Genomic DNA, 12,499 nt, shown 5'->3' with positions numbered 1-12,499 from the left:
ATGATAAGAGTAAAGAAATTATTAGTAAGACTAAGAAAATGAAAGGTTTCAAATGGGGGACCAAAAAAAAATATATATATATATCCAACTATTTTTATGAATTTCGTGGAAATTCCCAGTGATGAACATGTTTTTACACCATTGACCCTTTGAATAGATACTTACAATGTAAATATTTATTTGACCTGCAATTTATATGTGTTCTTTTCTGCGTGCAGTTCCTCCTGGCCACTTGCCATTTGCCATTTGCCAGACTTAATCCCGGCAATCACGAGTACGAATACGTATACGTGTACGGATGCGAATGCGAATGCCGATGCCAATGATTTGTGTATATGGCATAGAGTACGGAAAATGCGATATGTGGGCCGTGATGTTTGCACGCCGGTGCAGCGATGCGATGCTATAAATAAGCCTGGTATTTATTAGGGGGCAATCATAAACTGCGTTAACAGCGGGCACTCTGCCAATCTGCCTACGAGATTAAGATCCGGTAAACAAAGGAGCCCCTCGATGTCTCTTTGTGCGATAAGCTTTCAATTAATTCTGACCGGCCAACGGGGCGTATGGAAATGGAAAGGGAAAGGGAAACGAAAAGGGAAAGGGAAACGGAAACGGAAACGGGAAGAGATCAATTTCCAATTGCAACACTTGCACGAAGGTTTCATATATATGCTAATATCCGAAGATAAAGCGCCGACTAATCAAGGTCGCCTTTGCATCCCAGATGAACAATGGGTTGGGGTTTCATGGTGATTCCCGGAAACCAACTAGTCAGTTAATCCGATTTTCTGCTCTCTTAGACATTTCTTGTGGTATTAAAGATATTTCCGTTTTATCCTAATTGAAAATAGACACCAGCACACACAAAGATTCAAATTGGATATAAATCAGTAAAGAGCTTTACCCAAAAATGTAATTTAATTAAATTATATAAGTAACTTTAACTTGTGATAACATTTAATGGCACTAAGTAGTACATTAACAGATGTATAACAGATAGTTTTTATATTTCAACATATCACCTCTATTGTTGTAAATTTATTGGTGTTGCGCTTAGTATTAGTATTAACCTATTTTTTTACTTACTTATTTTCCCTTTTAGCCTATTCACAATGTGGTCGATGGCGCTATGACCCTCCTGTCGAACATCCTCGACTGTGGAGGCGGTATCTCCGCCCAGTGCTTAACCCGCTCGCTGCGCGAGTCCAGCTCACCAGGATCACCAGGATCACCTGAATCTGGGGCATTTGAATCCAAATCGATGCTGGAGCCGACATCCTCGCACATCCTGCCCACCGGACGAGTGCCAGTCCTGCACGACTTCAATGCCTCGTCCACGGATTCGCCGGGCACCTTCCTCCTCGACGGCGTGGTCAGTGTGGCCCAGATGGCCCTGGAGCCCACTCTCACCGACCTCCTGCCCGATCCGGATCCGGATCAGGTCCTCAGCAATCTCAACGCCAGCGCACCCTGGAATTTAACGCTCGCCTCGGCGGCGGCCACCAATTTCGAGAACTGCTCGGCGCTTTTCGCCAACTACACCCTACCACAAACAGGTGAGTTGGGATAAACTAATATTATGTATTATATACTATATATATAATATATGATAATGTATATTATAAATTATGTACTAATATAGTCCCTGGACTAAACGCATTTCATTATAATTTGTTTAAGTTTTTATAAAAGTAAAAAATTGTATATTTATTGAAAAACTTAACAGGTATACTGCTACCTTTGTGGCTGCTTGAGCAGGTTGTAAATATAGGGGATAACAAATTTTAGGTATAACAAATTATACGCGATATATATTTAATTCCTTTAATAATCATTCTTAGGGGCTTGGTAAAACCAAAAGATTAAAGTTCTAATGCTTAAACATTACATTCTGAATGTTGCCACAAGTGTCTAGTTTGATTTCTGTAAAACATATTTACATTGCTGCTCACAAGTTCCACATTTTTGTATATTTGGGCAGGTCTGTACTGCAATTGGACCTGGGACACATTGCTCTGCTGGCCACCAACTCCGGCCGGAGTCCTGGCACGAATGAATTGTCCTGCCGGCTTTCACGGCGTAGATACGCGCAGTAAGTAATCAAATGCAGTTGCCAAGGATTATAATTGAGGCCCCAACGACTCTAGTTATTTTTCACAAAGCTGGCCAACCCATCCGTTTATGGTTTATGGCCTGACTTTTGTCGGCTGATTAAAAGTCATGGTACATAACCTGCGGTTATTCTATATCTGGCGGCCACAATTATACGGATCATTAGCTGGGAATCCGCTCAAGTGCTGTATGGCAAACAATTACTTGATTTCGTATTCATTGGAAGGATGTCAATATTTGCATGCTTGACTGGCGCGTCCATTCAACTGGACCCCCCCTTCCCATCCCTTTGACCCTGTACACCATATTTAACCCGACGGGGTCATCACAAAACTGGGCCAAAAGTGGGCGTGGCCCATGCCGGGGGCTGTCCAATGTCCAATGCCCAATGCCCAGTATCCAGTGTCCAGGTGTTCCATGTTCATACCTCTACCTGAGCTTCGTCAGTTTAACTAGGTTTTAAACACCAGCCAATCGATTGCTTAATTACGATCCAAAAGGGTTCCCACCCCTTCGATTTGCTTACCCGCAAAATTGAACGCTTTTCCAGGGGGAATTGGTATTTAATAACCACTGGCAATATGCACTGCACTACAAAGTAGGAAATCCAATGAATCTGCATTCACCAAAATAGTTAAGTAAACAAAAATTGTACTTATATAGTATATACCTTTCCAAAATATCTATTTTAACAGTTTTCGAAACCAAACTAATTTCTTGCACAATTCACAAGGCAAAAGGAACACAATTTGTCCAAGTGCATAATTTCCCTGGCCTCATTTTCCGCTCCTTGTCTTGATTTTAAGCCGCAATCTTTTGAGCTAAACGAGGTCGCCCATTCGATTGGCATAATTGCACTTGTCAGTCAGTGTGTCAAAGTTTGATTACAGTCATTAATGCGTGGAAACCGTTTTCCCCCCCTCCTCGATGCACAGAATTCGCCATCCGAAAGTGCGAGCTGGATGGAAGATGGGGCAGCAGGCCGAATGCCACGGAAGTGAGTCCGCCGGGATGGACGGACTACGGGCCGTGCTACAAGCCGGAGATTATCCGCCTCATGCAGCAGATGGGCAGCAGGGACTTCGATGTGAGTGCACCACTGGGATGGGGTGGCCACCCAACTACTTAACATTGGACCCATTCGAGCTATAAGTTTTACTTTTTACTCTTTCCTTTTCATTATAACAATCATTTGATTTGAATTAGTTTATTTATTTTAGATTAACGACTGTTTGTTAAACGTGTCAAGTCCAAATGGATTTAACACCGTTTCGTATTGTAATATCCCACAGACCTTCATAGACATAGCCAAAAAGACTAGAACGCTGGAGATCGTGGGCCTCTGTCTTTCCCTGTTCGCCCTGATAGTCTCCCTGCTGATCTTCTGCACTTTCCGCTCCCTGCGGAACAACCGCACCAAGATCCACAAGAACCTATTCGTCGCCATGGTGCTGCAGGTGATCATCCGACTGACCCTGTATCTGGATCAGTACCGCCGGGGAAACAAGGAGGCGGCCACCAACACGAGTCTCTCGGTCATTGAAAATACGGTGAGTGCAGTCGCAAGTATTTCAATTATTTATTTCACGTGCTTGAAAACAGAACAATTAATTTTTAGAGATTTATTTTTATCGATAAAACATGTATCAAAAATGAATCTCTGCGTTCTTATGTTAAATCCATCAAAAGGGCGTGCCACAGAAATTAAATTTTAGGCTCCATTAAAAGTGATTTCGATAATTCAGTGATTTCTGTAGCTCTTCCCACTTCTAGACTTAAATCCTTTAAAGGAGACCTATGATGTCTATTTAAATAACCATATTTACAGCCCTACTTGTGTGAGGCCTCGTATGTGCTTTTGGAGTACGCCCGTACCGCCATGTTTATGTGGATGTTCATCGAGGGCCTATATCTGCACAATATGGTGACCGTGGCCGTTTTCCAGGGCAGTTTTCCCCTCAAGTTTTTCTCGCGCCTCGGCTGGTGTGTTCCCATTCTGATGACCACCGTTTGGGCGAGATGCACGGTGATGTATATGGACACTTCGCTGGGCGACTGCCTGTGGAACTACAATCTCACACCTTACTATTGGATCCTCGAAGGACCTCGACTAGCGGTTATACTGGTGGGTTGATTGAAATCTCGTAAAAAAGCCTCTTTTATTTACACAAACTAACTTGCAGCTCAATTTTTGTTTCCTGGTGAATATAATCCGGGTGCTGGTGATGAAATTGCGCCAATCGCAGGCCAGCGATATAGAACAGACTCGGAAGGCGGTTAGGGCCGCGATAGTCCTACTACCACTTCTGGGTATTACCAATATCCTGCACCAGATGGCTCCTCTGAAAACGGCGACGAATTTTGCGGTCTGGTCGTATGGCACCCATTTTCTCACCTCGTTCCAGGGATTTTTCATAGCACTCATTTACTGCTTTTTAAATGGCGAGGTAAGCCCTGGACAAATAACTTGAACTTGTAAAAGGGTGACCCACAATTGGTCTTCTAGAATCCATAACCTTACCAAAATTAAGCCCACTTAAAAGTGGCATACCTCTAAAGACTTGTGATTCGATTCTCTAAAAATCTGCATTCAAAATTTTCAATTTGGCGATGATCAAATTTTTGACCCATTTTCATGTTACTTATTTCCAATTTTCCGATGTCTTGTAAAACAGTGACTCAAAACTGGACTTCCAAAGTCCATAACTTCACCAAATTTAATCCAATTCCAAAGTGGCATACCTCGAAAGACTTGTGATTGGATCCTCTAAAAATCTGCATTCAAAATTTTCAATTTGGCGATGATCAAATTTTTGACCCATTTTCATGTTACTTATTTAAAATTTTCTTGTAAAACAGTGACTCAAAACTGGACTTCCAGAGTCCATAACTTTACCAAATTTAATCCGATTCCAAAGTGACATACCTCTAAAGACTTGTGATTGGATCCTCTAAAAATCTGCATTCAAAATTTTCATTTTAGCGTTGATCAACTTTTTGACCCATTTTCATGTTAGTTATTTCCAATTTTCCGATGTCTTGTAAAACAGTGACTCAAAACTGGACTTCCAAAGTCTATAACTTCACCAAATTTAATCCGATTCCAAAGTGGCATACCTCTAAAGACTTGTGATTGGATCCTCTAAAAATCTGCATTCAAAATTTTCATTTTAGCGTTGATCAACTTTTTGACCCATTTTCATGTTAGTTATCTGTGAGTTTTCGAGGAGTTGTCAAAAGGTGACCCACAATTGGACTTCCAGCGTCCATAACTTTACCAAATTTAATCCGATTTCAAAGTGGCATACCCTTAAAGACTTGTGGTTTGATTCTCTAAAAATCTGCATTCAAAATTTTCATTTTAGCGTTTATCAACTTTTTGACCCATTTTCATGTTCGTTATCTGTGAGTTTTCGAGGAGTTGTCAAAAGGTGACCTACAATTGGACTTCCAGCGTCCATAACTTTACCAAATTTAATCCGATTTCAAAGTGGCATACCTTTAAAGACTTGTGGTTTGATCCTCTAAAAATCTGCATTCAAAATTTTCATTTTAGCGTTGATCAACTTTTTGACCCATTTTCATGTTAGTTATCTGTGAGTTTTCGAGGAGTTGTCAAAAGGTGACCCACAATTGGACTTCCAGAGTCCATAACTTTACCAAATTTAATCCGATTTCAAAGTGGCATACATTTAAAGACTTGTGTTTTGATTCTCTAAAAATCTGCATTCAAAATTTTCATTTTAGCGTTGATCAACTTTTTGACCCATTTTCATGTTAGTTATCTGTGAGTTTTCGAGGAGTTGTGAAAAGGTGACCCACAATTGGACTTCCAGAGTCCATAACTTTACCAAATGTAATCCGATTTCAAAGTGGCATACCTTTATAGACTTGTGGTTCGATTCTCTAAAAATCTGCATTCAAAATTTTCATTTTAGCGTTGATCAACTTTTTGATTAATTAGGTAACCCACAATTGGGCTTCTATAGTCCATAACATGACCAAACCGGAGCCGATTTTAAAGTGGCATACCTTTTAAGACTTTTGTATTTATTCTCTAAACATCTCTTTTTGTAATTTATTTCGGGAAGGTACGGGCAGTGCTGCTCAAGAGTCTGGCCACTCAGCTGTCGGTGCGGGGTCATCCGGAGTGGGCTCCTAAGAGGGCGTCCATGTACTCGGGAGCCTACAACACGGCACCGGATACGGATGCAGTGCAGCCGGCGGGCGATCCATTGGCCACCGGAAAGCGGTAGGTACCCGCTTTATTGGCTATTTCTCAGCTTGACTTTTCGAACCATTTGATCCCTTAACCAGAATATCACCGCCGAATAAAAGGTTGAACGGGAGGAAGCCGAGCAGCGCCAGCATTGTGATGATCCATGAGCCCCAACAGCGCCAGCGTTTGATTCCCCGGCTGCAAAACAAGGCCCGGGAAAAGGGCAGGGATCGGGTGGAGAAGGCGGATGCGGAGACGGAGCCGGAACCGGATCCGGCCATCACTCGCATCCACAGCAAGGAAGCGGGGAGCACCGCATCGCGGAACAGTCGCGGCTCCAAGTGGATAATGGGCATCTGCTTCCGGGGTCAAAAGGTACTGAGAGTACCGTCAGCGTCATCCGTGCCACCCGAGTCAGTCGTATTTGAGTTGTCAGAGCAGTAGCCCAAAACTAGCCGTAGATGTAGCCCATAGAGCCGTAGCCAAATAGCCGTAGAAGTAGCCAACGCCACAGTAGCCAGCACCCAACCCCATCGGACCGGAAATTCCCTGCAAACAATATCCCACAACCAAATTATCCATGCATCTCCATAATATTCTCATTTCTTTCACCCAAAAAGCAAGCTAATATCGAAAAAAGCCACTTAAGCCTCAAAATAAGAATATTAGTTTTGTATTTTCCTTTTTTCTAGTTTGTATATATCCTAGAGTCTCTAAAGTCAAACAAATATATCCTTTTTCTTTTTTTTTCACCTATTCTTCCCAGAAAAACAATATATATTTTTGATACATAACACGTTAATCAGCATTAAGATTTTTAAGTTTGAATAGTTTCATTTTCCTTTTCCAACCTCAATTTTGGCTTGCTTCTTTTACTCCAGTGTAATTATGTATATACCTTTGTTCATGTAGGACAGATCCGATCCTTCCTCAAAAAGCATAGAACTCCAAATCCAAAATCGGCAATCCCGCGTCCAATTCTAATAACTTTTAAATTTATACTTAAAATATCTGATGACAATACATTTCTATTAGCATTCTGTTCTGGACACGCAAATACACTCAAAAACACTCGCACACGGTTATTAATTGATGAATTTTCCAGCAAAACTTGAGCGGCATGTTCTTCTAATTCTATTAATTTTTAAAAACTAGATTAAAATATTCGAGTAAATTAACACAAACTTACAGTTACTATGCAGTGTGACCAAATCACAAGAGGGGAAAAGTTAAATTTAAGTTATTATTTGGTTTTGTAGACCTTTTAAATAATTTTAGAAATGAGCTGACGAACAGAATATCCTAAAAAAAATTATTATTGTTTTATGGCTAAGCATTAAATTTGACCAATTAAAAATGAACTATTTTTGATAAACATACTATTATTTTGTTGATTAATAGAGTGTTCAATTTACATATTATGTATTTCTTTAATTAGTTTAAAAAATGTTATCGAACACTTGTTTTATTTATTTTGTATGAATATTATATTTTTGTATGACTTTGACTTTGTATACTATAAATTTTTTTATAACATGTTAAAAACTCAACTTCCTTATGCTTTCGACAGACTGTACTTTATGTTTTGAGCTGGTCACACTGCCAGTGACGATCGTTCACGTTCACTGTCACTGCCTTGAATTTCGCTAGCTGCGCTTTGTTTTGCAACGAAAACCTTTGCCACGATCGATATTAAACTAAAGGGGTCCGCAACCGGAGACATAAATTGAATAAATATTTTTCCGGCTTATCTCCCATCTCCGTTTCCCACTCAAAATGCGGCACTCCTTTCGGACTTTCGTTTTCTTTTCTTGTTCACTTATCGATTGCAGGACAAATGTGTGATGCCAGGTTCCCAAAAGACGCAGCAAATATTTATGACGTCACAACTGGCGCCGACGTCAACGCTAGCAGCGGTAGCAACCACAATAACCACAACAACAACAACCGCAGCAGCAAAAACAACAATAGCAACAATCGCTACAATCGCAACGATAACAAAATCGAAGGCAAAAGCCAAAGCGATTGCAAAAAGTCATCAAATGCCGAAATCTTAAAGGATCTCGATCTCTATTTCTTGCAAGCGCAACTGTACTAAAGTAAACTAAACTGAAAAGCTGAAAAAGTGTGCACGTTTTTTTGAATGCAGCGGCTTCAATTACACCGCGATAAGTTTCGATAAAATAAATATCGATCAATACACATATAACCAATATTTTTTGTATATTTACCAACAAAAGGTTGGATCACATTTTTTTTTTGCATATATGTACATCCATATATATAAAGAAAATGTGTAATGAATGTATTGATGAATGTAATTGTTAATCTATTTTTTTTTTTAATCTGCTCAATATACATAAATGTAACGGTATTTACATAAAGCATAGAGAAAACATATTTACATACTTGGTATTTACACTGTCGCATGCAAAAGATAAACCTGATAGGAAGATCGGAGCGTAGATCGTATATTGAATATACACACATATATTAAACATGAACACGTAAAGAGAGTACAAAGCACTTGGAATGGTAAAGAGGAACAAGAAAATAAGTAAATGGAATTTGAACGTATCATTATGTCACACATCATATGATCTCTAATCAGTGCGAATATTGAATATTCACCCTAACTTTAAGCTTACTATGCATTTTTAAATGTAATATATTGTGTGTGAAACCGCGTCTGTTTTGATTCATTTTTTTGTTGCCGTTTCGCTTCACGCAAATTTTTTAAAACTAAGAATTCAAGCCGAATTTAAGAGATGGAACCTAAAAACCAGAACACCTAGTGGTCAATGGCAAACTATTACGTGTATAAGGCTAAATGGAAAATGAATAAACATGATTTTATATGCATACATACTAAACATAAGTCGGTTGTCTACTTTCTTAATCTTGTTTTGGATCAGGTTCGAGAGCCACAAAGTTTGTGGTTTCAGATCAGCACGTGCCATTCGTGAATCTCTAAATTGGCATAGCTAAATTGGCAATTTTGGCCCATAAGCAGCTTAATCGGAGGATTTAATGGGCCGTCAAAAGAGTGCCATTAAAAGCTGATGTGGAAAATAATCGACGTTTTGGATACCCTAGCTTAATTATAAATTGTATAGATTATTTACAATTAGAGTAGTTATCTTTTTTTGTAAACTGAAATTTAAATTGGTTCCACTTAATAATGCTGCAACCAAATTTCATTGGCTTTTATAGAACATCCTATCCCAGTCTGTCTCAATGACATCCAAATTAAGCCACTAATTGCTAACGATAAAAAACAGACTTGCATATTAATAACCTTTTTATAGTGCATAAAATACTAAAAGACAAATCGACATTGAAGAACAGAATCTCATTCTCTTTAGGGGTATACAAAAAACAAAGCACTAAGAAAAATAGGGACCAATAATAAATTAACAATTTTGTCTCAAAGTTTAGTCATATCTAGTAAACATTTGTAAAGCTTTTTTGGTTGCAGAATAATTGGCCCTGATTCGAGGCAAAGGCAATTCTTAAAATAGGGTTTGGAATTTCCAACATAAACTTATTTTAATGCTGCTCGTTCAAAGTGATTAAGAATTTCAGCTTCAACATTTCACAACGTACTTTAGCTGTCGCTTTTGATGACTTATCATTTTGTGTAAACTTCTGCAACTTTTACATATTATATTTTTTTCTGTAAACTTTGTTTTTTCTTCCTTACTTAACAACCTTTATTAAATATTATTTCTGTTAATTTTTTGTGTTTCTATTTTACGTATACTTAATATTATTATTGCGTTTGTTTGCGTATACTTGATATGTAACCCAATTTGAAAAACTTATACTTTATATTGGTTTTGATTTTACCATCATATGGTAACTCTTTTCCTTATCCCAATTTTTCCAGCGTCTACCTTATTTTTTTCGCGGGAAAAAATTCTTCCGTCTTTTCTGCGTATACTTAATTTTAGCTTACTTTTTGACTATCAAGTATACGTAAACAAACGCAATAATAATATTAAGTATACGTAAAAACAAACACAAATTAATAGAAATTAGTATTTTTACATAAGCTAAAATCAAGTAATCGCAGGGAAAATTCTGCCGCTTTTCCGCAGTGCATACTTAGACACATAGACAAATGGAAGCCAATTGACAATTGAAACCACAAACATAGCGATCACAGAGGTTACGATTTCGGATTGTATTTCCAAGAACGACAAACGGTACAACATCCGGATCACAATGAAAAACGTCAACAAAATCGAGAGGTGGTCTTTTGATAGGCGGTGGTGAGGTAGCAGAGTTGAGTCGGGTGGGTGGAAGTGGAGGTGGAGGTCAGGTGGAGCAGCAGGTTGGTCTGTGGGTATATGGGATGTACATAGATGCGGTCTAGAAGAGCAGATCCTCGTCGCCGTCCTCATCGAGGATGTTCTGCGCCTCCTTGGCCTCGGCCAGCTGGCCCAGACGCCGCTGCTCCTCCCGCTTCTTGTCGGATGCCTTCCGAGCCTCGCGTTTCTTATCCTGGATCTTCTTCAGCCGGTAGAACTCCTCGCGCTCCAGTTCGTCCAGCTCGCTGATGATGTACTCTATAGTTCGGTTGATGCGGGGTATGATCACTGAACAAGAGAAGAACAATTTGATGATCAGGTAAAAATAAATCCAAAAATAAATGCATCTTTTCAAGGGGTATTAGTATCTTCCAGATGGAACTAAATCACATAACACTGATATTAAGAGAAGGAGTACTATGCTTTGCCTATTTATGGGTCGTTGATAAAATGTTAAAAAAAATTACTTTGGAATTAAAAGAACTGAACTTATAGGTTTAATAAATAATAAATATTAAGATCTTTTAGTATAGAGAAAAAACATTCCTATTTAGAGAAGGATTTGGCCCAGGATTTTGAGATTAAGGTTAGATTCCATCACCCACCGTGCTCGATGGCATTGACCCGCCGGTTGGTGACCTTGATCACGTCGTCGAGGGTCACAAAGGAGGTCTGCAGCGAGGCCAGTTCCACGAGGAGGCGCACGGCGCTCTGGTAGTTCTTCTTCAGCTTGGCCAACTGCTGACCACCGCGTGCCAGTCCGGCCAACTCGTAGGTGTCCACGCCATCCGTGTAGGGCTCAAAAATGGGCAACGTTACTCCGGCCACATTGTCCTTTTTGGTCCTGATCTTGATCTGGGCCTTTGTCACGTTCTGCAGCACTATCTGGTTGATGTCGCCAGTCGTGAACTTGACCTCGGCCAATGAGAAGGCAGCCTCCTTCATCACCTGACCCATCAGGGTTTTGGTCTGGAAAACAATGGTCAGTAACGGAAGGACTCTCCCCGGGCACAGGACCATCGTCTCACCTCAATGATCTTGCCCAGAATCAGACGAAAGCGCATCTGCAGCGCATCTGCCTTCTTTTTCAACAAACCATGTCCCTTGGTGGCGCCGGCCAAACGCGATTTCATCAACGTTTGGGCACTGCGATAATGGATGATACATTCATGTAGCAGGGATTACTTTCCACAGGGATCAGGGATACTCACCCACGTGAGGGAAATATGGGCAGGCGGTCTTTGGCTGCCATCAAAAATTAAACAAAAATATGCCACTCAAAAAAAAAAAAAAACAAAGAACAAATACAACACGCACCACGCCAACCAAGTCCGTACTATAAATAACAACAACAAAATATTTACTAAATATATGCAATACTACGAAAATAAAATAGGCGACAAAAAAAGACGAGGGAACGACAAACAGCAAACAGCACGACAACAAACTGGGCCAGCGAATGAAGACTCATTGAGCGACCTGGCGAGAGAGTGACGGTCTCGGGATGGAATCGAATCGGATCGGATGGGATCGGATGGGATCGGATCGGAGGGGCTATTATGGGGGCTCGGAATTGGATTCGGGCCACTCAGCTGTTCCGGAACAGCTGTCACACTTTATAGCACAGCACGCGCGTTGACAAAAGGTATGTCCGCTCGGCAAGCACCTGTAACTTGGTGGTCATTGTAGCTCATGATATGAAATTCGGTATGTGGACTTCTGAGACATTTTACAATATCATTCCAGTCTTTTGGCATTACTGACACTTTAAAATATTTAATATATGCGTTTTTTAACTACATTAATAAACGGCAGATAATGTGTTAACTTGCATATAAATATGCTAACTTTT

The 12,499-nt window shown here is 40.0% G+C and overlaps 2 protein-coding genes across 6 annotated transcripts in view; one reads left to right on the top strand and one right to left on the bottom strand.

The window, feature by feature from the left end:
• LOC108046986 (PDF receptor) overlaps positions 1 to 9,212 on the top strand; it is a 33,460-nt gene extending 24,248 nt beyond the window's left edge. For 3 of the 5 annotated variants that reach the window (XM_017126992.2, XM_017126997.2, XM_017126993.2), the window contains 9 exons: positions 1,106 to 1,559; positions 1,985 to 2,095; positions 3,051 to 3,202; positions 3,408 to 3,665; positions 3,944 to 4,240; positions 4,299 to 4,562; positions 6,207 to 6,367; positions 6,433 to 6,709; positions 8,167 to 9,212. In XM_017126992.2, coding sequence (XP_016982481.1) covers positions 1,133 to 1,559; positions 1,985 to 2,095; positions 3,051 to 3,202; positions 3,408 to 3,665; positions 3,944 to 4,240; positions 4,299 to 4,562; positions 6,207 to 6,367; positions 6,433 to 6,709; positions 8,167 to 8,391 — 2,172 coding nt within the window. In that variant the 5' untranslated portion in view covers positions 1,106 to 1,132 and the 3' untranslated portion in view covers positions 8,392 to 9,212. Of the gene's footprint in view, positions 1 to 1,105; positions 1,560 to 1,984; positions 2,096 to 3,050; positions 3,203 to 3,407; positions 3,666 to 3,943; positions 4,241 to 4,298; positions 4,563 to 6,206; positions 6,368 to 6,432; positions 7,714 to 8,166 lie in introns of those variants that run through there. The other 2 variants (XM_017126996.2, XM_044461130.1) reach the window with 2 other exon arrangements.
• A 1,284-nt stretch (positions 9,213 to 10,496) lies between these two features.
• On the bottom strand, positions 10,497 to 12,125 carry LOC108047024 (probable V-type proton ATPase subunit D 2). Its single transcript, XM_017127053.2, has 4 exons — positions 11,859 to 12,125; positions 11,676 to 11,793; positions 11,253 to 11,616; positions 10,497 to 10,935 (listed from the first exon to the last, which is right to left on the bottom strand). The coding sequence occupies exons 1-4, from the start codon at positions 11,897 to 11,899 to the stop codon at positions 10,709 to 10,711; spliced, it is 750 nt and encodes a 249-aa protein (XP_016982542.1). The 5' UTR covers positions 11,900 to 12,125; the 3' UTR covers positions 10,497 to 10,708.
• Positions 12,126 to 12,499: the final 374 nt, after the last annotated feature.

Source organism: Drosophila rhopaloa, unplaced genomic scaffold, assembly GCF_018152115.1.
Source record: "Drosophila rhopaloa isolate 14029-0021.01 unplaced genomic scaffold, ASM1815211v1 contig_3, whole genome shotgun sequence".
Classification (NCBI taxonomy): Eukaryota; Metazoa; Arthropoda; class Insecta; order Diptera; family Drosophilidae; genus Drosophila; species Drosophila rhopaloa.
The sequence above is the reverse complement of the archived record's forward strand: the minus strand, read 5'-3'. Positions and strand labels throughout refer to the sequence as shown.